Source organism: Phacochoerus africanus, chromosome 3 (assembly GCF_016906955.1).
Source record: "Phacochoerus africanus isolate WHEZ1 chromosome 3, ROS_Pafr_v1, whole genome shotgun sequence".
Classification (NCBI taxonomy): Eukaryota; Metazoa; Chordata; class Mammalia; order Artiodactyla; family Suidae; genus Phacochoerus; species Phacochoerus africanus.
The window spans coordinates 25,142,735-25,165,143 of record NC_062546.1 but is presented as its reverse complement, the minus strand read 5'-3'; the positions used below and the strand labels follow the sequence as shown (position 1 = coordinate 25,165,143).

The 22,409-nt window shown below is 39.3% G+C and overlaps 1 protein-coding gene and 1 pseudogene across 3 annotated transcripts in view; one reads left to right on the top strand and one right to left on the bottom strand.

Annotated features, from left to right (window-relative positions):
- PIGU (phosphatidylinositol glycan anchor biosynthesis class U) overlaps positions 1–21,870 on the bottom strand; it is a 120,519-nt gene extending 98,649 nt beyond the window's left edge. Inside the window, exon 1 of one of the 3 annotated variants that reach the window (XM_047771270.1) lies at positions 21,550–21,870. In XM_047771270.1, the coding sequence (XP_047627226.1) occupies positions 21,550–21,679 (130 nt within the window). In that variant the 5' untranslated portion in view covers positions 21,680–21,870. The remainder of the gene's footprint in view (positions 1–21,549) is intronic. The other 2 variants (XM_047771271.1, XM_047771273.1) reach the window with 2 other exon arrangements.
- LOC125122659 (60S ribosomal protein L10a-like) lies at positions 12,315–12,972 on the top strand (annotated as a pseudogene).
- Positions 21,871–22,409: the final 539 nt, after the last annotated feature.

Sequence of the window (22,409 nt, the reverse complement as noted above, 5' to 3'; positions counted from 1 at the left end):
CGCCAAAAAATGTGGTATCCTTGCCAAAAAAGCACAACTTCGATTTCATCAAGAGAAAGTATCAAGCAAACCCTAATTGAGAGACAAAATAACCCTTTAAAAATGTTAAGTCTGAGGAAATGTCCCAGACTGGGAGAGACTAAAGATATATAATAAATAACTAAACGCAAGATGAGATAATTGCACCAAAAAGAAAGACATTAGTGGAACAATTGGTAAAAATTCTGTAGGTCTGTAGATTAGTTAATAGTATTGTATCAATGTTAATTCTCTGCTTTAGGTATTGTGCTATGGTTATGTAGGATGTTAAGAGTAGAAGGAGCCGAGTGAAGGGTAAACTAAAACTCTATGTAGTATTTTTGTAACTTTTCTGAAAATCTAAAATCACTTCCAAATTAAGAGTTAAAATTAAAAAGTATATTACAGATGCGCTGCTGACCCTTAAACAACATAGATTTGAACTGCACAGGTCTACTTATACTCGGATTTTTTTTCAATAGTAAATACTACAGTACTACACTATTTGCAGTTGGTTGAATCTTCAAATGCAGAACCTCAGATATGGAGGAACCAAGGGTACAGAGGAAGAGTGTATATGGAGTGCTGACTATAAATGACACTTGGCTTTTCAGCTGCACAGAGGGTCAGTTGGTGCCCCAACTACTGCATTGTTCAAGGGTCAACTGTATATTTACTGACGGAAAGATGACCATGAACAGTCCCTTTTTTTTTTTTTTTGGCTCCACCCAAGACATTCGGAAGTTCCCAGGCCAGGGATCGAACTCGTGCTGCAGTTTCGGCCTGTGCCACAGCTGCAACAACACTCGATCCTTAACCCACAGCACTGGGCTGGGGATCAAACCCGAGCTGCCACAGAGACAACACCTGATCTTTACCCGCTATGCTGCAGCAGGAACTCCCCCCCCATGAAACACTCTTAAATGAAAATGCATGTAAAATATGATCAAATTTTATTTTAAATATTGATCAGCATTCACTCTTTAAATCATGAGGATGAAAATGTATGCAATGAGAAATGCCTCAAAATAAGCATAAAACATAAACATTAAACAAGTAAAAATAAACAAAACAGTTAACAGTGACCATCTCTGGGTGATAAGATTGCATAAGATCTTTGGCCTTTTTTATTTTCAGTTTCTGAATCTTTAGCAATGAGCATGTATTACTTTATAATTATTAATAAAAAACAGGAAAATTAATTTTGAGAGTAAAAAAAGAATAAGAAAAACATAAAATAGAGCCACAAGAACCTATAAAATGTATAAGCTTATAAATGCAGAGATATATACATAAGAAACTGATATAAGAAATTGTTCCCTCCAGGGAACAGAAACGGGTGGTATAGGAAAATGGTGAAAAGGTGTCTTTTAGTCATATAGACTTCTGCACCTCTGATTTTTAAACCATGTGGCTGAATTACTTATTCAAAAATAAGTAAAATCAAAGTTACAAAGCCTGTTTTTTTAAAAAAAACTATGTATTTGTAATGAGTAGGCCATAAACATGGCTTTAAACTTTGCAGACCCACCCTAGAAGGAAATCTATCAGTTACATTGTTACGGGGTCTATTTTTTAAATTTAATTTTTATTTTATATTGGAGTATAGCTGATTTACAATGTTGTGTTAGTTTCAGGTGTAGAGCAAAGTGATTTAGTTATACATATATCCATTGTTTTTTCAGATTCTTTTTCCAATAATAGGTTATTACAGAATATTGAGGAGAGTTCCCTGTGCCATATAGTAGGTCTTTGTTGATTATCTATTTTATATATAGCAGCATGTATATGTTAATCCCAAACTCCTAATTTATACCTCAGTCGCCATGGTGTCCATAAAACAAAGCCTACTGCTCAAGACAATTATAACTGGTCCTCGTACCAGGACCAAAGAGAAACTTCCCTGAAGGAGCCCCACAAGGAGGCTGCTGTGTAACACAACTATTAAACCCTTTACTAACAGCTTTGCTGGAGACCCGAGGAGATGGTAATATCAGGCCACTTCACAGGACAACTCTCAGTCTAAGCCAAAAGCATCCTACCACTTTATAGAGGACCAGTAAGATGCTATCCAGGAAATCACTCTCCACTGGTTTAATCCAGAGGTAAATTCTTGATTATGTAGCTGCACATTTTTCAGGCAACTGTTTAAAAGTAATTTCTCTCAGATATGCTTTTGCCAGGTATTTGCATTACTAGCGTACTTGCTAATGTGTTCTCTGATAAGTGCCTGGACTGCGGCTCTGCTGTCTTGATGATTAAATTTGACCTCAATATTATTTAATATGTAATTGATCTGGGAAAAGAGTCAACATCATGTAAAAATGTGAAAAAACAAAAACAAAAAAACATGTCTCTGGAGCACTGGGATGCAGATTAGATCCTATGACTTGACACAGTGGGTTAAGGAACCAGCATTGCAGCAGCTGCTGTGTAGGTCACAACTGCGGCTTGGATCTGATCCCTGGCCCTGGAACTCCATATGCCATGGGCAGCCAAAAGAGAAAAAAACAAACAAACCCTGCCATTTACTACCACCAGCTATAACATTAAAAAGTGTAGGAAGAGGGAGTTCCCGTCATGGCGCAGTGGTTAACGAATCCGACTAGGAACCATGAGGTTGCGGGTTCGGTCCCTGGCCTTGCTCAGTGGGTTAACGATCCAGCGTTGCCGTGAGCTGTGGTGTAGGTTGCAGACGCGGCTAGGATCCCGTGTTGCTGTGGCCCTGGCGTAGGCCGGTGGCTACAGCTCCGATTAGACCCCTAGCCTGGGAACCTCCATATGCCGTGGGAGCGGCCCAAAGGAATAGCAAAAAAAAAAAAAAAAAAAAAAAAAAGGGAAAAAAAGTGTAGGAAGAGCATAAACTCACAATGTTTTTACTTGAATATATCTAGCATTATGATAAATTTCTTACCATGTCCTTATTTTTCTCAATTTGTCACACAAAACTGGCATGGTCTGCAGTGCATTTGGGAATATCTAAGCTACAGAATTTAGCAAAGTAGCAGGATACAAGATTAACATTCAGGATTTGGTTGCATTTCTAACAATGAAATATTAGAAAAGAAATACAAAAATGCAATACATTTTAAAATTGCACCCCCCAAAATTAAATACCTGGGAATAAATCTGATCAAGCAAGTGAAAGACTTACATGCTGAGAACTATCAAACATTAATTAAGGAACTTAAAGAGGACTCAAAGAAATTGAAAGATATTCCATGCTCCTGGAATGGAAGAATTAATATCGTAAAAATGGCCATATTACCCAAAGCAATCTACAGATTCAATGCAATCCCTACCAAATTAACCATGACATTTTGCACAGAACTGCAACAAACAATCCAAAACTTACATGGAAGTATGTGGTGTGTGTGTGTGTGTGTGTGTGTGTGTGTGTGTATGTGTATATATATGTATATAATGGAATTTTACTTAAAAAGAAATGAAATAACGCCATTTACAGCAATATGGGTGGACCTGGAGATTATCATACTAAGTGAAGCAAGCCAAACAAAGAAAAATGTCATATGATCTCGCTTATATGCTTATATGTAGAATCTAAAAAAAAAAAAAATACAAATGAACTTATATGTAAATCAGAAATAGACCCATAGACATAGAAAACAAACTTATGGTTAACAAAAGGGAGAGGGGGGAAGGGGTAAATTAGGAGTTTTGGATTAAAGTATAGACACTACTATATATAAAGTAGATAACCAACAAGGACCTACTGTGTAGCACAGGGAACTACACTCAGTATCTTGTAATAACCTATAATGGAAAAGAATATAAGAAAGGATATTTATGTGTGTGTGTATATATATATAACTGAGTAACTTTACTGTACATCTGAAACTAGCACAACATTGTAAATCAACTATATGTTGTCAATGAAATTTTTTTTAAACAAAAAAAAAAAGCAAAAAACCCAAAAACTTACATGGAACCACAAAAAACCCAGAACTGCCAAAGCAATCCTGAGGAACAAAAACCAATCAGGAGGCATAACTCTCCCAGACTTCAGGCAGTATTACAAACCTACAGTAATCAAGACGGTGTGATACTGCTACCAAAATAGACATATGGACCAATGGAACAGAGAACCCAGAAATAAACCCAGATACCTGTGGTCAATTACCCTTTGACAAAGAAGGCAAGAATATAAAATGGGAAAAAGACAGTCTTTTCAGCAAGTGGTGCTGGGAAAACTGAACAGCTGCATGTAAATCAATGAAATTGGAACACACACACAACATACACAAAATAAACTCAAAATGGCTTAAAGACTTCAACAAAAGACTAGACACCATAAAACTCTTAGAAGAGAAAATAGGCAAAACATTCCCTGACATCAACCTTACAAATGTTTTCTCAGGTCAGTCTCCCAAGGCAACAGAAATAAAAGCAAAAATAAACGAATGGGGAGTTCCTGTCGTGGTGTAGTGGTTAACGAATCTGACTAGGAACCATGAGGTTGTGGGTTCGATCCCTGGCCTTGCACCATGGGTTAAGGATCCGGCCAAGAGCTGTGAGCTGTGGTGTAGGTCGCAGACGTGGCTTGGATCCCACGTTGCTGTGGCTCTGGCATAGGCTGACGGCTACAGCTCTGATTAGACCCCTAGCCTGGGAACCTCCATATGCTGAGGGAGCGGCCCAAGAAATGTCAAAAAAAGACAAAAAAATAAAATAAAATAAAATAAAAATAAACGAATGGGACTTAATCAAACTGACAAACTTTTGCACGGCAAAGGAAACCAGAAAAAAACAAAAAGACAACCTATGGAATGGGAGAAAAGAATAGTTTCAAACAATGCAACTGACAAGGGCTTAATCTCTAAAGTACACGAACAAGGCACACAACTCAACAGCAAAAAAAACCCAACAACCTAATTGAAAAAATGGGCAAAAGACCTGAATAGACATTTCGCCAAAGAAGATATACAGATGGCCAACAAACACATGAAAAAATGCTCAACATCGCTGGTTATAAGAGAAATGCAAATCAAAACTACCATGAGATATCACCTCACACCAGTCAGAATGGCCATCATTAATAAGTCCACAAATAACAAGTGCTGGAGGGGCTGTGGAGAAAAGGGAACCCTCCTGCACTGCTGGTGGGAATGGAAACTGGTACAGCCACTATGGAGAACAGTTTGGAGATACCTTAGAAATCTATCCATAGAACTTCCATATGACCCCGCAATCCCACTCTTGGGCATCTATCCGGACAAAACTCTACTTAAAAGAGACACGTGCACCCGCATGTTCATTGCAGCACTATTCACAATAGCCAGGACATGGAAACAACCCAAATGTCCATCGACAGAGGATTGGATTCGGAAGATGTGGTATATATACACAATGGAATACTACTCAGCCATAAAAAAGAATGACATAATGCCATTTGCAGCAACATGGATGGAGCTAGAGAATCTCATATAAGTGAAGTAAGTCAGAAAGAGAAAGACAAATACCATATGATATCACTTATATCTGGAATCTAATATACAGCACAAATAAACCTTCCCATAGAAAAGAAACTCATGGATTTGGAGAACAGACTTGTGGTTGCCAAGGAGGAGGGGGAGGGAGTGGGATCAACTGGGAATCTGGGGTTAACAGATGCAAAGTACTGCCTTTGGAATGGATAAGCAATGATATCCTGCTGTATAGCACTGGGAACTATATCTAAACACTTCTGATGGAGCATGATGGAGGGTAATGCGAGAAAAAGAATGTATATATGTAAGTGTGACTGGGTCACTTTGCCGTACAGTAGAAAACTGAGAGAACACTGTAAACCGACTATAATGGAAAAAATAAAAATCATTTAAATAAAATAAAATAAAATAGTTGACCATAAAAGCTAATTAGTTATGGCCAATTATTCTAAAACATCAGTGTTTTGTTTTGTTTTTTTTGCATGAAGTCTCTCAATTCTTAACCAATAGAACCCATGAAACAAGATTTTTCTTTGGGGGGGGGGCACACTCATGGCATATGGAAGTTTCCAGGCTAGGGGAATCGGAGCTACACCTACCACCACAGCCTCATGGGATCCAAGCCATGTCTGCAAACTACAATGCAGCTCAAAGCAACACTGGATCCCCAATCCACTGAGTGAGGCCAGGGATCAAAGCCGCATCCTCATGAACACTAGTCGGATTCATTTCTGCTGCGCCACAATAGGAACTCCCTTTTTTTTTTTCTCCCAAGAATTCTTAGTTACCTTCATGTATTTTTCTGATAGCTGATAATAAAAGCATATCATCTAGTATAAGACAAACTCTGTCTTTGAGTTTCCCATATCAAGAATCATATGCATGCAGCTCATTCAAAAGAAGTGGTATCTTTATATTGCTAGCCAGAGGACCCAAGAATCAGTGTCATCTCAGTAGCAATAAACACACCTAGCATACAGATTTGGTTTCTAAATAACATTCTCGAAAAAAAGTAACCAAGACTCTTTGAAGAAGTGTCAATTCTAGGGCTGCAGCAAGGAAAATGCAAGGTAAGCCTGGAAAATCTTGTCGTTCCAGGAAGAATCAAAGTGCTAAAAAAAAAAAAAGAAAAAGAAAAGAAAAGAAAGAAAGGAAGAAAAAAAGAAGAAGAAGAAGAAGAAGAAAGTATGTCAAAAGGACAAAGGAGACTGAAAGAGGTCCCAATGGCCAAAGTAGTATAGATTATAATCCACTGGTACAACCACTATGAAAAACAGAATGGAGGTACCTCGGGAAACTAAATATAGAACTACCATACAATCCAGCAATCCCACTTCTGGGCATATATCCAGACAAAACTTTCATTGAAAAAGATACATGCACCCATATGTTCATTGCAGCACTATTCACAATAGCCAAGACACGGAAACAACCTAAATGTCCATCAATGGATTAAGAAGATGTGGTATATATACATTACACAATGGAATACTACTCAGCCATAAAAAAGAACAAAACAATGCCATTTGCAGCAACATGGATGGAACTAGAGACTCTCATATAAGTGAAGTAAGTCAGAAAGAGAAAGACAAACACCATAGGATATCACTTATGTGGACTCTAGTATATGGCACCTATGAACCTATTTAATACAAAAGAAACAAACTCATGGGCATGGAAAACAGACTTGTGGTTGTCAAGGAGGAGGGGGAGGGAGTGGGATGGACTGGGAGTTTGGAGTTAGATGCAAACTACTGAATTTGGAGTGGCTAAGCCATGAGATCCTGTTATATAGCACAGGGAACTATATCTAAACACTCGTGATGGAACATGATGGAGGATAATGTGAGAAAAAGAATGTATATATAACTGGGTTACTTTGCTGTATAGCTAAAATTGACTGAACATTGTAAATCGACTATAATTTAAAAAATTTTTTTAATTAAAAAAAAAAGATTATAATCCAGAGAATAAAAGAAATATCCATGAGTCCACACAGATAGAAATATGATTGAATAAATAAACAGAGACAACTCTTCCTTACAGAATTCCAATTAATAAATGAAGAAGGAATGAGGAATTAGAACATTCAGTAATACCATATGCAAAAATAAACTCAAACTGGATTAAAATCTAATTGTAAGACCAGAAACCATAAAACTCCTAGGGAAAAACAGACAGAACACTCTTTGACATAAATTGAGCAATATTTTTTTGGATCTGTCTCCTAAAGCAAAGGAAATAAAAACAAAAATAAGCTAATTAAACATAAAAGTTTTTGGACAACAAAGAAGCAATCAACAAAATGAAAAGATAACCTACCGAACAGGAGAAGGTATTCACAAATGATCTGACCAATAAGGGGTTAATATCCAATACATATAAACACCTCATACTACTAAACTTCACCTAAAAGAAAAAAACAACTCAATTAAAAAATGGGCAGGAAGAGAGGATCAAGATGGTGGAGGAGTAAGGCATGGTGCTCACCTTTTCCAACACACACACACACACACACACACACAAAATCTACATGTAGAACGATTCACGCAAAACATCAACTGAATGCTGGAAGAAGACCTTAAACCCCCCAAAAGGGCAAGAAACCCTCCACATAACTGGGTAGAACAAAAGAAAAAAAGAGAGAGAGAGAGAGAAAGGAATCAGGACAGCACTAGCGCTCCTAAGAGGGAGCTGTTAAAGAGGAAAGGAACGTGATCTAGCAATCCCACTCCTGGGCATCTATCCAGAGAAAACCATGACTCAAAGAAAAGATATATGTACTCCAATGTTCACTGCAGCACTATATACAATAGTCAACACGTGGAAACAACCTAAATGTCCATCGACAGAGGAATGGATAAAGATGTGGTACATATACACAATGGAATATTACTCAGCCATTAAATGGAAAGAATAATGGCATTTGCAGCAACATAGATGGACACAGAAATCATCATGCTAAGTGAAGTCAGTCAGACAGTGAGACACCAATATCAAATGCTGTTGCTTACATGTGGAATCTAAAAAAAAAGGACACAATGAACTTCTTTGCAGAACAGATACAGACTCACAGACTTTGAAAAACTTATGGTTTCCAAATGAGACAGCTTGGGGGAGTGGGGGGATGCGCTGAGGGTTTGGGATGGACATGCTATAAGATATGATTGTGATGATCGTTGCTCAACTAAAAATGTAATAAAATTCATTGAGAAAAAAAAAAAAGAGGAAAGGAATGCATACCCTGGGAAGCCACCTAACCAACAGGGAGATCAGCTGAGGCAGAGGACCTCAAAGTATATATAGCCCTTCAAGACTACAGTAGTTGTTTTTCCTAAACTCACAGAATAAGAAAAATATAAGCAAAATGAAGATACTCAGGAACCATTCCCAGTTAAAAGAACAGGAGAATTCACCTGAAGGAGCAAATAATGAAACAGACCTCTGCAGTCTAACAGACATCAAATTCAAAAAGGAGACAGTGAAAAGAACAAATATGAAGGAATTAAGAGTAGATATGAACAGTAATGAAGATTACTTTAGAAAGGAACTAGAAAATATGAGGAGCCAAGAAAAATTATAAAATTCATTTCCAGAGACACACGTTAAGTTAAAGGCACTGAAGAGCAGAATGAACAATGCAGAGGAATGAATCAGTGAAAGAAATGTAATAATGGAAATCACCCAATCAGGACAGCAGACAGAAAACCAAATGAAAAAACATGAAAGCAATATAAGAGATCTATGGGAATAACATAAAGCAGGCCAATCTACACATAATAGAGATTCCAGAAGAAGAAAAATAAAAGGAGATCGAAAATATATTTAAAGAAATTATGGCTGAAAACTTTCCAAATCTAAAGGAAACCGATATCAAGATAAAGAAAGCACAGAGGGCCCCAAACAAGTTGAACCCAAACAGGCCCACATCAAGTCAAATTATAACAAAAACAGCAAAAATTAAAAATAAAGAGAGGATTTTAGAGGCAGCAAGAGAAAAAAAGTTAACACCAGAGTTCTTGTCATGGCTCAGTGGTTAATGAACCTGACAGGATCCATGAGGATGCAGGTTCGATCCCTGGCCTTGCTCAGTGGGTTAAGGATTTGGTGTTGTCATGAGCTGTGGTATAGGTCACAGATATAGCTCAGATCTGGCACTGCTATGGCTGTGGCGTAAGTCAGCAGCCATAGCTCCAATTAGACCCCTAGCCTGGGAATCTCCATAGGCCACAGGTGTGGCCCTAAAAAAGAAGAAAAAAATTATAAGGGAACCACCATTAGGCTATCAGCTTATTTCTCTACAGAAACACTACAGGCCAGAAGAGAGCAGCAAGATATATTCAAAGTTCTAAGAGGCAAAAATTTGCAGCCTAGAATATTCTCCCCAGCAAGAATATCATTTAAAATAGAAGGAGAGGAGTTCCTGTCGTGGCATGGTGGAAACGAATCTGACCAGGAACCACGAGGTTGCGGGTTTAATCCCTGGCCTTGCTCCATGGGTTAAGGATCCAACGTTGCCATGAGCTGTGGTGTAGGTTGAAGAGGCAGCTCAGATCTGGTGCTGCTATGGCTCTGGCATAGGCCCGCAGCAACAGCTCCGATTAGACCCCTAGCCTGGGAAGCTCCATATGCCATGGATGTGCCCCTCCCCCCCCCCAAAAAAAAGGGAGTTCCCATCATGGCTCAGCAGAAAGGAATCTGATTAGCATCCACGAGGGCACAGGTTCAATCCACCGCCTTGCTTGGTGGGTTAAGGATCCATCATTGCCTTAAGCTGTGGTAGATCCTAGACATGGCTAGTTTCTGGCGCTGCTGTACCATAGGTTAGTGGCCACAGCTCCAATTTGACCCCTAGCCTGGGAACCTCCATATGCCGTGGGAGTGGCCCTAAAAATAAATAAAATAAAATAAAATAAAAAGACTTCAAGATTATATAATGTGGGGAAGAAAAGTAAGAAAATCTAGACTCTTTGTTTTTTAGAATGTGTTTGAGCTTATATGACTTTCAGGCCAAAGCAAGCAGATATAGGAAGGGGTTAACATACTTGAAAAACAGGGCAACCACAAATCAAAAACAAACATTACACTCACAGAAAGAAAAGGACACAAGCATAAAAGAAAAGAAAGTCCTCCAACCAAAAAAGAAAGGAATAAAGGAAAAAACCAGAATCAACCAGAAAACAAGGTTTAGAATGGCAATAAGAATATATTTATCAATAATTCCTTTTTTTTTTGTCTTTTTGTTGTTGTTGTTATTGCTGTTGTTGCTATTTCTTGGGCCGCTCCCACGGCATATGGAGGTTCCCAGGATAGGGGTTGAATCGGAGCTGTAGCCACCGGCCTACGCCAGAGCCACAGCAACGCGGGATCCGAGCCGCATCTGCAACCTACACCACAGGTCACGGCAACGCCGGATCGTTAACCCACTGAGCAAGGCCAGGGACCGAACCCGCAACCTCATGGTTCCTAGTCGGATTCGTTAACCACTGCGCCACGACGGGAACTCCTCGATAATTACTTTAATGGTCAATGGACTGAATGCTCCAGTCAAAAGACATAGAGTGGCAGAATCGAAAAACAAAAAAACAAACAAAAAAAGAGCCTACAATATGCTGCCTACTCACCTTAGGGCAAAGGACACATATAAATTGAAAGTGAGGGGATGGGAAAAGATATTCCATGCAAATGGAAAAGACAGGAAAACCAGAGTTGCAATACTCATATCAGACAAAACAGACTTTAAAACAAAGGCCATAAAGACAGACAAGGACACTATTTAATGATAAAAGGATCCATTCAAGAAGAGGATATTACACTCATCAATATATATGCCCCTAATATAGGTGCACCCAGATACATACAACAATACTAACAGACATAAAAGGAGAAATTGATGGGAATTCAATAATATTAGGAGGCTTTAACACCCCACTCACATCAATGGACAGATCCTCTAGACAGAAAATCAATAAGGCAACAGAGATCATAAATGACAGAATAGAAAAGTTAGACTTACTTGACATTTTCAGGACATTACCTCCCAAAAAAATCAAAATATACATTCTTTTCAAGTGCACATGGAAGGAGATCCTGTTGCGGCTCAGTGGTTAACAAATTTGACTAACATCCATGAGGACGTTGGTTTGATCTCTGGCCTTGCTCAGTGAGTTAAGGATGTGGCATTGCTGTGAGCTGTGGTGTAGGTTGCAGACACAGTTTGGATCCTATATTGCTGTGGCTGTGGCATAGGCTGGCAGCTACAGCTCTGATTCGACCCCTAGCCTAGGAACTTCCATATGCCATGTGTGTGGCCCTTAAAAAAAGGAAAAAAAAATAAAAGTGCACATGGAACATTCTCAAAGATTGACCACATATTGGGGCACAAAACTAACCTCAACAAATTTAAGAGCATAGAAATTATTTCAAGTATCTTCTCTGAACACAATGGCATGAAACTAGAAATCAACCACAGGAACAGAAATGAGAAAAAAACTGACTACATGGAGATTAAACAACATGCTACTAAAAAACCAATGGGTCAATGAGGAAATCAAGAGAAATTCAAAAATACCTCAAGACAAATGATAATGAAAACACAACCATTCAAAATCTATGGGATTCTGCAAAAGCAGTGTTTAGAGGGAAGTTCATAGCAGTACAGGCCTTCCTCAAAAAAGAAAAATCTCAAACTGAAAACTTAACCCATTCATAAAAGAATCAGAAAAAAGAACAAACAAAACCTAAAGTCAGCAGAAGGAAGTAAATCATAAAGATCAGAGAGGAAATCACTAAAATAGACATTCAGAAAACAATAGAAGCTCTTTTCCGGTTATTGCTTTGCCAGGCACCATGAGCAGCAAAGTCTCCCTGGACACCCTGTAAGAGGTGGTGTGGGAGGGCCTACACGGGAACCAGCGCAAGAGCCGGAAGTTTTTGGAGACGGTGGAGCTTCAGATCAGCCTGAAGAAACATGACCCTCAGAAAAACAAACGCTACTCCGGCACCATCAGGCTTAAGTCTACTCCCCGCCCCAAGTTCCCCATGTGTGTTCTGGGAGACCAGTAGCATTGTGATAAGGCCAAGGCTGTGGATATCCCGCACATGGATATCGAGGCACTGAAGAAACACAGCAAGAATAAGAAACTGGTCAAGAAGCTGGCCAATAAGTATGATGCCTTTTTGGCTTCAGAGTCTCTAACCAAGCAGATCCCACAAATCCTGCGCCCAGGCCCGAATAAGCCTGGCAAGTTCTCTTCCTTGCTGACCCACAAAGAGAATATGGTGGCCAAAGTTAATGAAGGGAAGTCCACAATCATGTTCTAGATGAAGAACGTGCTGTGTCTGGCACTGGCTATTGGCCACATGAAGATGACAGGTGACGAGCTCATGTACAACAAACATCCACTTAGCTGTCACCTTGCTAGTGTCATTGCTCAAGAAAAATTGGCAGAACATCTGAGCTATGTACATTAAAAGCACCCTGGGCAAGCCCCAGTGCCTATACTAAGGATCAGCTTAATAAACCATCTGCCATCATTTTAAAAAAATATATTAGGAGTTCCCGTTGTGGTGCAGTGGAAACGAATCCGACTAGGAACTATGAGGTTGCGGGTTCAATCCCTGGCCTTTCTCAGTGCATTAAGGATCTGGCATTGCCGTGAGCTGTGGGTTAGGTCACAGATGCGGCTTGGCTCTGGCATTGCTGTGGCTCTAGTATAGACCAGTGGCTAGCCTGGGAACTTCCATATGTTGCGGGTGTGGCCCTAAAAACACAAAAGACAAAAAAAAATGGAAAAGGAAAAATCTCAAGGGATACTGCAGAAATAATAATTAAAAAAACATAAGAGGATACTATGAACAATTACATGCCAACAAATTTGACAATCTAGAAGAAATGGACAACTTTCTAGAGACATACAGCCCACCAAACTGAATCAAGAAGAAAGAGATCAACTGGACAGAAAGACCACTAGAAATGAAATTGAAATGAAATTGAATATGTAATAAAAACACTCCCTATAAACAAAAGTCCAGGACCAGATGGCTTCACAGGCAAGTTCTACGAAACATACAAAGAAGATCTTACACCCATCCTTCTTAAACTTTTCCAAATGGGTGAAGAAGGAATAATCCCAAAGACATTCTGTGAAGCTGCCATCACCCTAATACCAACACCAAAGATACTACCAAAAAAGACAATTATAGGCCCATACCTTTGAGGAATATAGATGCAAAAATTCTCAATAAAATTTAGCCAACTGAATCTAGGAACATGTAAAAAAGATCATACACCACGACCATGTGGGATTCATCCCAAGTTCACAAGGATGGTTCAACATACACAAATCAATCAATGGCACAAACCACATAACAAAAGAAAAGTCAAAAACCACAGGATCATCTCAACAGATGCAGAAAAAGCATCTGACAAAGTCCAACATCCATTCATGATTTAAAACTCTTACCAAAATGGACATAGAGGGAACACACCTTAACATAACAAGGGCCATTTATGAGAAAGTCACAGCCAATATAATACTCAAGAGAGAAAAGCTGAAAGCCTTCCCATTAAAATCTGGAACAAGACCAGTGGATGCCCACTCTCACCACTTTTATTCAACATAGTATTGGAAGTCCTAGCCACAGCAATCAGGCAAACAAAAGAAATAAAAGGTATCCAAATTGGAAGAGAAGAGGTAAAACTGTCACTCTATGCAGATGACATGATACTATATACAGAAAGCCTTAAGGACTCCACACAAAAAACAAACTGATCAATGAATTCAGCAAAGTAGCAGAATACACTCAGGATTCGGTTGCATTTCTAACAGTGAAATATTAGAAAAGGAATACAAAAATACAATACCTTTTAACATTGCATCCCCCAAAATTAAATACCTGGGAATAAACCTGACCAAGGAGGCGAAAGACTTACATGCTGAGAACTATCAAACATTAATCAAGGAAATTAAAGAGGATTCAAAGAAATGGAAAGATATTCCATGCTCCTGGAATGGAAGAATTAATATCATAAAAATGGCCATATTACCCAAAGCAATCTACAGATTCAATGCAATCCCTAACAAATTAACCATGACATTTTGCACAGAACTACAAAAAAAAATCCAAAAATTTATATGGAACCACAAAAGACCCAGAACTGCCAAAGTAATCCTAAGGAACAAAAACCAATCAGGAGGCATAACTCTCCCAGACTTCAGGCAGTATTACAAAGCTACAGTGATCAAGATGGTGTGGTACTGATACCAAAACAGATATATGGACCAATGGAACAGAGAACTCAGAAATAAACCCAGACACCTAGGGCCAATTACTCTTCGACAAAGAAGGCAAGAATATAAAATGGGAAAAAGACAGTCTTTTCAGCAGGTGGTGCTGGGAAAACTCAACAGCTGCATGTAAATCAATGAAACTGGAACACACACACAACATGCACAAAAATAAACTCAAAATGGCTTAAAGACTTCAACAAAAGACAAGATATCATAAAACTCTTAGAAGAGAGCATAAACAAAACATTCTCAACAGCAACCATACAAATATTTTTAGGTCAGTCTCCCAAGGCAACAGAAATAAAAGCAAAAATAAACGAATGGGACTTAATTAAACTGACAAGCTTTTGCACAGCTAGGAAACCATTCAAAAAAAAAAAAAAAAAACGAAAAGACAACCTATGGAATGAGAGAAAAAAATAGTTTCAAATGATGCAACTGACAAGGGCTTAATCTCTAAAATATACAAACAACTTATACAATTCAACAATGAGCCATTGAAAAATGGGCAGAAGACTTGCATAGACATTTCTCCAAAGAAGATATACAAATGGCCAACGGGCACATGAAAAAATGTTCAACATCACTAATTATTAGAGACATGCAAATCAAAACTACTATGAGATACCACCTCACACCCATCAGAATGGCCATCATTAATAAGTCCACAAATAACAAATGCTGGAGAGGGTGTGGAGAAAAGGGAACCCTCCTACACTGTTGGTGGGAATGTAAATTGGTACAGCCACTATGGAAAACAGTATGGAGACCAACTATAATGGAAAAAATAAAAATCATAATAAAAAATAAATTTCAAAAAAGAAAACGGTATGGAAATACCTCAGAAAACTACATATATAACTATCATATGATTCAGCAATCCCACTCCTGGTGGGCATATATCCAGACAAAACTTTCATTCAAAAAGACATATGCACCCCTATTTTCATTGCAGCACTATTCACAATAACCAGGACATGGAAACAACCTAAATGTCCATCAACAGATGAAAGGATTAAGAAGATGTGGTATATACACACAATAGAATACTACTCAGCCATAACAGAGAACAAAATTATGCCATTTGCAGCAACATGGATGGAACTAGAGACTCCCATACTAAGTGAAGTAAGCCAGAAAGAGAAAGACAAAAACCATCACTTATACCTGCAATCTAATATATGGCACAAATGAACCTATCTACAGAAAAGAAATAATCTTATGGACTTGAAGAACAGACTTGTGGTTGCCAAAGAGGAGGGGGAGGGAGTGGGATGGACTAGGAGTTTGGTAGATGCAAACTATTGCATTTGAAGTGGATAAGCCATGAGATCCTGCTGTATAGCACAGGGAACTATATCTAGTCACTTCTGATGACTAGGTCACTTTGCTGTACGGCAGAAACTGACAAAACAATGTAAATCAACTGTAATAGAAAAAATACAAACCTGAAAAGAAAAAAATGGGTAGGAGACCTGAATAGACATTTTTCCAAAGAGGAAAGGCAAATGACCGAGACGCACATGAAAAGATGATCAACATTGCTAATCATCAGGGAAATGCAAATTAAGATTACAGTGAGACATCACCTCATCCCTATGAGAATTGCTATCTTCAAAAAGAACACAAATAACAAATGCTGATGAGGATGTGGAGAAAAAGGAACTCTTGTACACTGTTGTTTGAAATGTAAATTGGCGCAGCCACTGTGGAAACCAGTATGGAGGTTTCTCAAGAAACTAAAAATAGAACTACCATATGACCCAGCAATTCTACTCCTGGGTATATATCCAAAAAAAAGTAAAACCACTAATCTGAAAAGATACATGCCCCCCAATGTTCCTGGCAGCATTATTTACAATTGCCAAGATATGGAAGCAACCTAAGGACATCAATATATGACTGGATTAAGAAGATGTGGTATTGGATTTCCCAAAGCGGTGCAGCAGAAATGAATCTGACTAGAAACCATGAGGTTGCAGGTTCAATCCCTGGCCTCACTCAGTAGGTTAAGGATCCAGCATTGCTGTATAGATGTGGTATAAACCGCATACAGGGCTCTGATCTGGTGTTGCTGTGACTGTGGTGTAGGCCAGCAGCTGTAGCTTCAATTAGACCCCAGCCTGGGAACCTCCATATACCACGAAAAAAGAAGATGTGGTAAATATATACTGCAATGGAATAGTATTAAGCCATTAAAAAGAATGAAGTTTTGCCATTTGCAGCAAACCTGGAGGGTATTACACTAAGTGAAATAAGTCAGAGAAAGACAAATACTGTATGATATCACTTACATGTGGAATCTGGAAAAAAAATACAAGAAACTAGTGAATATAACAAAAAAGATGCAGACTCACAGAGAACAAACTGGTGGCTACCAGTGGGGAGAGGAAAGGGGGGAGGGGCAATATAAGGGGGTGGGTTTAAGACAGCCTCAAGGATGAACTATACAACATGGGGAATATAACCAATATTTTATAAGTGGAGTATAATCTTTAAAAGTTGTGGAATCACTATATTGTACACCTGTAACTTATATAATATTGTATATCAACTATATTTCAATAAAAAATGAATAAGTAAAAACAAAACAAGGAGGAATGAGGGAATAGACATGTCATCATTAGACCACCACAGTAATGACGCTGCAAGGAAGATCAACCTATAAATGCAGGAAAGAGTAGGCAAAAACTTAAAGAGAAACAGGATATTTACGGAGCCCCAAAGTATATCCCCCTAATGTTAATTACTTAAACGGGGAAAATGGTAATTTTACAATGGAAAAATCAGGCGGATGTTACTTTAACCAAGGGATTAAGGTTAACATTAGGAGTAATAAGACATTTCAATATATCTCTTGATCCAATGCATTGAGAGGAATTCTTCCCAAAATCTCAAACTAACTGTGAGAAAACATTACACAAAACCAAATTGAGGGACACTCTACAAAATAATTGACCAGTAGGCTTCAAAAGTGTCAAGGTCATAAAAGATACGGAAAAGCTGAGGAACTGCCACAGATTGGAGAAGAATAAGAAGCTCTAACTAAATGCAATGTGGGATCCTGAATCTGAACCTAGCACAGAAAAACAGTAGAAAAAGTGGTAAAATCTGAATAACAACTATAATTGTTATAAGTGAACATAGTTATTCCCTCAGTTTTGATTATTACACCATGATTACGCAGGATGTTAACATCAGGGGAAGCTGAGTGAAGGGTATATAGGATCTCTCTGCGTTATCTTTGCAAATACTCCCTAAGTCTAAAATTACTTCAAGTAAAAAATTAACAAATAAAACGTACTGGTATCCAATCTCTGGATCCAGCTGCTGATGTGTAGGAGATACAGAGAACACAAGAATATGTTACAGTGTACCATGACTATACAATTAGGAAAACCCAAATTGTATCAGAAACTCTGCAGGGCAAATGGTCTGGGTTCTTCAAAAGATAAATACTAAAAAAAGGTTGAGATAGATGGGGAATTTAAAAATTAAAGGAGACTTAAAAGACACACAAACTTTGTTTTAAAAGCATGACTAAGCTATGGTGTCTAGGGGTGCTCATTGGGAAATAAGCCAAAAAGAAAGCAAAGATGTCATTTACTTATAAAAGTCAGAATACTGGTAGAGTTCCCATCGTTGCGCAGTGGTTAATGAATCCGACTAGGAACCATGAGGTTTCGGGTTCCATCCCTGGCCTCAGTGGGTTAAGGATCCAGCATTCCCATGAGCTGTGGTGTAGGCTCAGATCCCATGTTGCTGCTGTGGCTCTGGTGTAGGCCGGTGGCTACAGCTCCGATTACATCCTTAGACTGGGAACCTCCACATGCCACGAGTGTGGCCCTAGAAAAGGCAAAAAGACCAAAAAAGAAAAAAAAAATCAGAATACTGGTTACTTATGATGGGGGATGAAAGGGCTGTTATTGAGATCGGGTGTAGGGAAAGACTTCCAGAGTGAGTGGCAGTGTTCTGATTCTTGACCTGAACAACAATTCTAAAAGTGTTTGCCTTAAAATAAATGAACTGTGTAACACATTGTCGTGTGTATTTTACTAATTCTGTATTTATTTAACAAAAAAGTGGTTTTGGTTTTTTGCTTTTTTTAAGGAATACCATCAGAAGTGTTCCTCCCAACCCTGACTCATAGTGGTGCTGGAGATAGGTTTCTAAATAAGCACTAATAATTTGAGCTCTCCCCTGATTCAAAAAGCTAAGCCTACAAGAATTACTAATCTTTAAGTCAAAGGCTGAAGAAATATCAAATATGACAGAAAGGTTCTAAAATTATTCTTGACACATAACACAAGATGCTATACAGTGGTCACTGGTGAAACAGCCATGCCTAAAGATTGCCAGCTAGTCACATAATGTTACTATCCATGTGACTTTCAGCAAATAACAATATCTCTGTACTTTAATATTCTCATCTATAAAGTGCCATTATAGAAACTAAATGCTTTTTTTTTTTTTTTAACACATCTAAAATGCTTAGAACAGTACCTGGCATGCAGAGAGCTTTACATCAGTGTTACTTATTATTATTTATTGGAAGCATACACCTGCACTTTGTCAAGCAAGAAATTTGTATAAATTTTAGCTGTACTATCAAATCAACTGGTGGGTCTGTAGAAATGAGGGACATAAAGTAGTTTTAAGTGGTGAGAGAGTAGAGAAAGTAGGGTCTAATGCTGCCTTGGATCTTCTGGAATTCAGAAGAAAGCAGGAACCAAGTGATTTCATCAAACAATTCAGTTTGTTCAACAAATAATTATATGCAAATGTTATATGAAAAGATATCAAGTCTAAACTCTTACCATCACACATATGAACTACAACTACCTTTTTATCACTCATCAGCTGGAACCTGGGCAAACTACTTAACTTCACCAAATCTCAGTTTCTTCATCTGTAAAATAAGGAAGATAATGCCATCTAATACAAGAATAACTGGAGAATAAAATGAGGCTTACCAGTCTCCGGAAGTATTTTTAGAAAAGTTAGCTCTAATTATTCATAAAACAGCCATTCATTACACGATTCCCCATTCCAAAATGTCAATGGGATAACATCAAAAACTCTAGCATTTGAAGTTTGAGGACATGATGCAAACTATTGCATTTGGAGTGGATAAGCAATGAGATCCTGCTGGATAGCAGAGGAAACTATATCTAGTCCCTTGTGATGGAACATGATGGAGGATAATGTGAGAAAAAGAATATATATATTCGTATGACTGGGTCACTTTGCTGTACAGGAGAAATTGACAGAAGACTGTAAATCAACTATAATGAAAAAAACAAAAATCCTACAAACTAAAAAAAAAAGAAAATACATCTAGAGAAATAAAGGGATTTTACCTAGCAAAAAAAAAGTTCAAGGACATGAAGGGGATTTCTGGGCTGCTGGTAATGTTCTGCTTCTTGAACTGCAAGCTGGCTACATGAGTATAGTAAATTCTTTAACCTATACACTTATTATTATGTGCATTGTCTGTATAATGTACTTCAGTAAGAAAAGTTTATTTATTTTCTTGTCCACGACCACAGCATTCCGCAGAAGTTCCCCAGCAAGAGATCAAACCTGCAGCTACAGCAGTAACAACAACAGGAGATCCTTAACCCGCTATGCCACCAGGGAATTCCAGTAAGAAAGTTTTTTGAAAAAAATCTTCAAATTCTGGCCTTCACCTAACACCCAGCTCATTACTCCCCTACTTTGGGCATTTCACATCTTTCAACATGTCTTGATCCTGACAACCTTCTACCTGAAACTCCGCTTCCTCTAATCTCCCTTTTCAAACTCTACATCCTTCAAGAGTTAGCTCAAATCCCACACTCCTTAAACTGGAAAAGGAGAGGACACTCTTCAGGGTCAGAACTCCAAGGAAGGAACTGGAGGCACACAGGAAGTACATTTTTCTTTCTTTTTTTTTAGGGCCACACCTGCTGCATATGAAGTTCCCAGGCTAGGGGTCAAATCAGAGCTGCAGCTGTGGGCCTACACCACAGCCACAACAACACTAGATATATCCAAGCCACATCTGCGATCTGCAATGCACCTCACAGCAACGAGGGATCTTTAATCCGCTGAGAGAAGGCCAGGTGTTGAACCTGAGCCCTCCTAATGGATACTAGCTGGGTTGTTATCCGCTGAGCCACAATGGGAACTCCAGGAAGTACACTTTTCATAAATGACTATATCTGTTTGTCTGCCTTATTAGAGTGCCTGTGGACTCTTTAGTCCAAACTGGCTCTCTGTGGGCTCAAGTATAAAACAATGTTTGATGAAGAACTTAAAAGAAATAAGATATAGTAGGAGAAGCTGCACTGCAAGTCCCAGGCTGAGACAAGGTTTATAAGGGCACTCACACACTCTCCTCGCTTATGCAGGAATGGTCCCCTCGGGGGCACACCCCCCCACACACACACACACCCTCCCCGCACAAGCGATCTCGCGCCAAAACCCACTCCACTTAGCACGCCCTTTTCTCATCCCGACCCTTCCTCAAGCAGATCTTTCCTCAGACCACGCCCCTCAGCTCAGGACCCGAGGGGGACACACCCCCTCATATCTACATCTCGCAGGTGACCAGCCCCTAAGGCCCCAACCTCACCACACCAACCAACGCCCCCCAGCCCTTAGCAGCCCCGCTCGCCCACTCGGAGGACGCGATAACTGGTGAATTCCCTGAGAATCTTGAACATGCGGCCACTGCCCCCGCCTCCCATTCACAGAGGCCAGAGGCGCACAGGCGGGGCCTGGACGCCTACTTGAGCCGGTGGCCTCACCTCTCTTCCAAGAGCTCAGTGGGGACACCACCTCCACCCGCTCCGAGATGAACTCGGCCAGACTGGAGCGAAACAAGGCTGCCCGCACAGTCACTGCCACCACCAGCACCAAGGCCAAGGGAGCCGCCATGATAGCTGGGGCGGGCGCGCAGGCAGGAGGGGAAAGGCGAGGCGGAAGAGCCTCGCGATCTGTGCACCGCCCTGTGTAGTTCTGCGGGTCAGCGCGCCTCGCGGCTGCCCACGAAACTCCCAAACTGGGAACTACCACTCCCAGGAGGCCTTGCGGCGAAGTAGGGCGTGGCGACGGAAAGCGGGGCGCCTCAAGCTTATAGCAAAGGGTTGGGCGAGATCTCCCACTATAGCAGGTGAATTGTAATAGCACTGAGGTGTTGCTGAAAGGAGACACGTGAAGACAGTTACCATCCTGGAATTGTTGAGCGAGTTTTAAAGAAACGTTCATTTCACTCTTGTGTGTATGTTTTTAGTGTTAAAATGTTTCCTTTTTTATGTTTTCAAAGATTATTAAATATGTATTCGTTGATTCACTACATACTTATTTGTAGAATGTCAACTATATGGGTTCTGAGGATACATTGTAGAGTATTACAGAGATTTATTAGGTCTGCGGCCTTGAACAAGTTGCCGAACTTTTCTGTGCCTCAGGTCCCTCACCTTAAAAATGCACTCGTTTTTGGCTCCTTGTGAGTGAGCTAGAAACCATTGAAGAATGCTTAGAAATTTTGCCAGCAGCTTTTAAACACAGCCATTATTGTAAATTAGTACAGCCACTATGGAGAATAGTATGGAGGTTCCTTTATAAACCAAAAAGGGAGTTCCTGCTGTGGCAAAGTTGGTTAAAG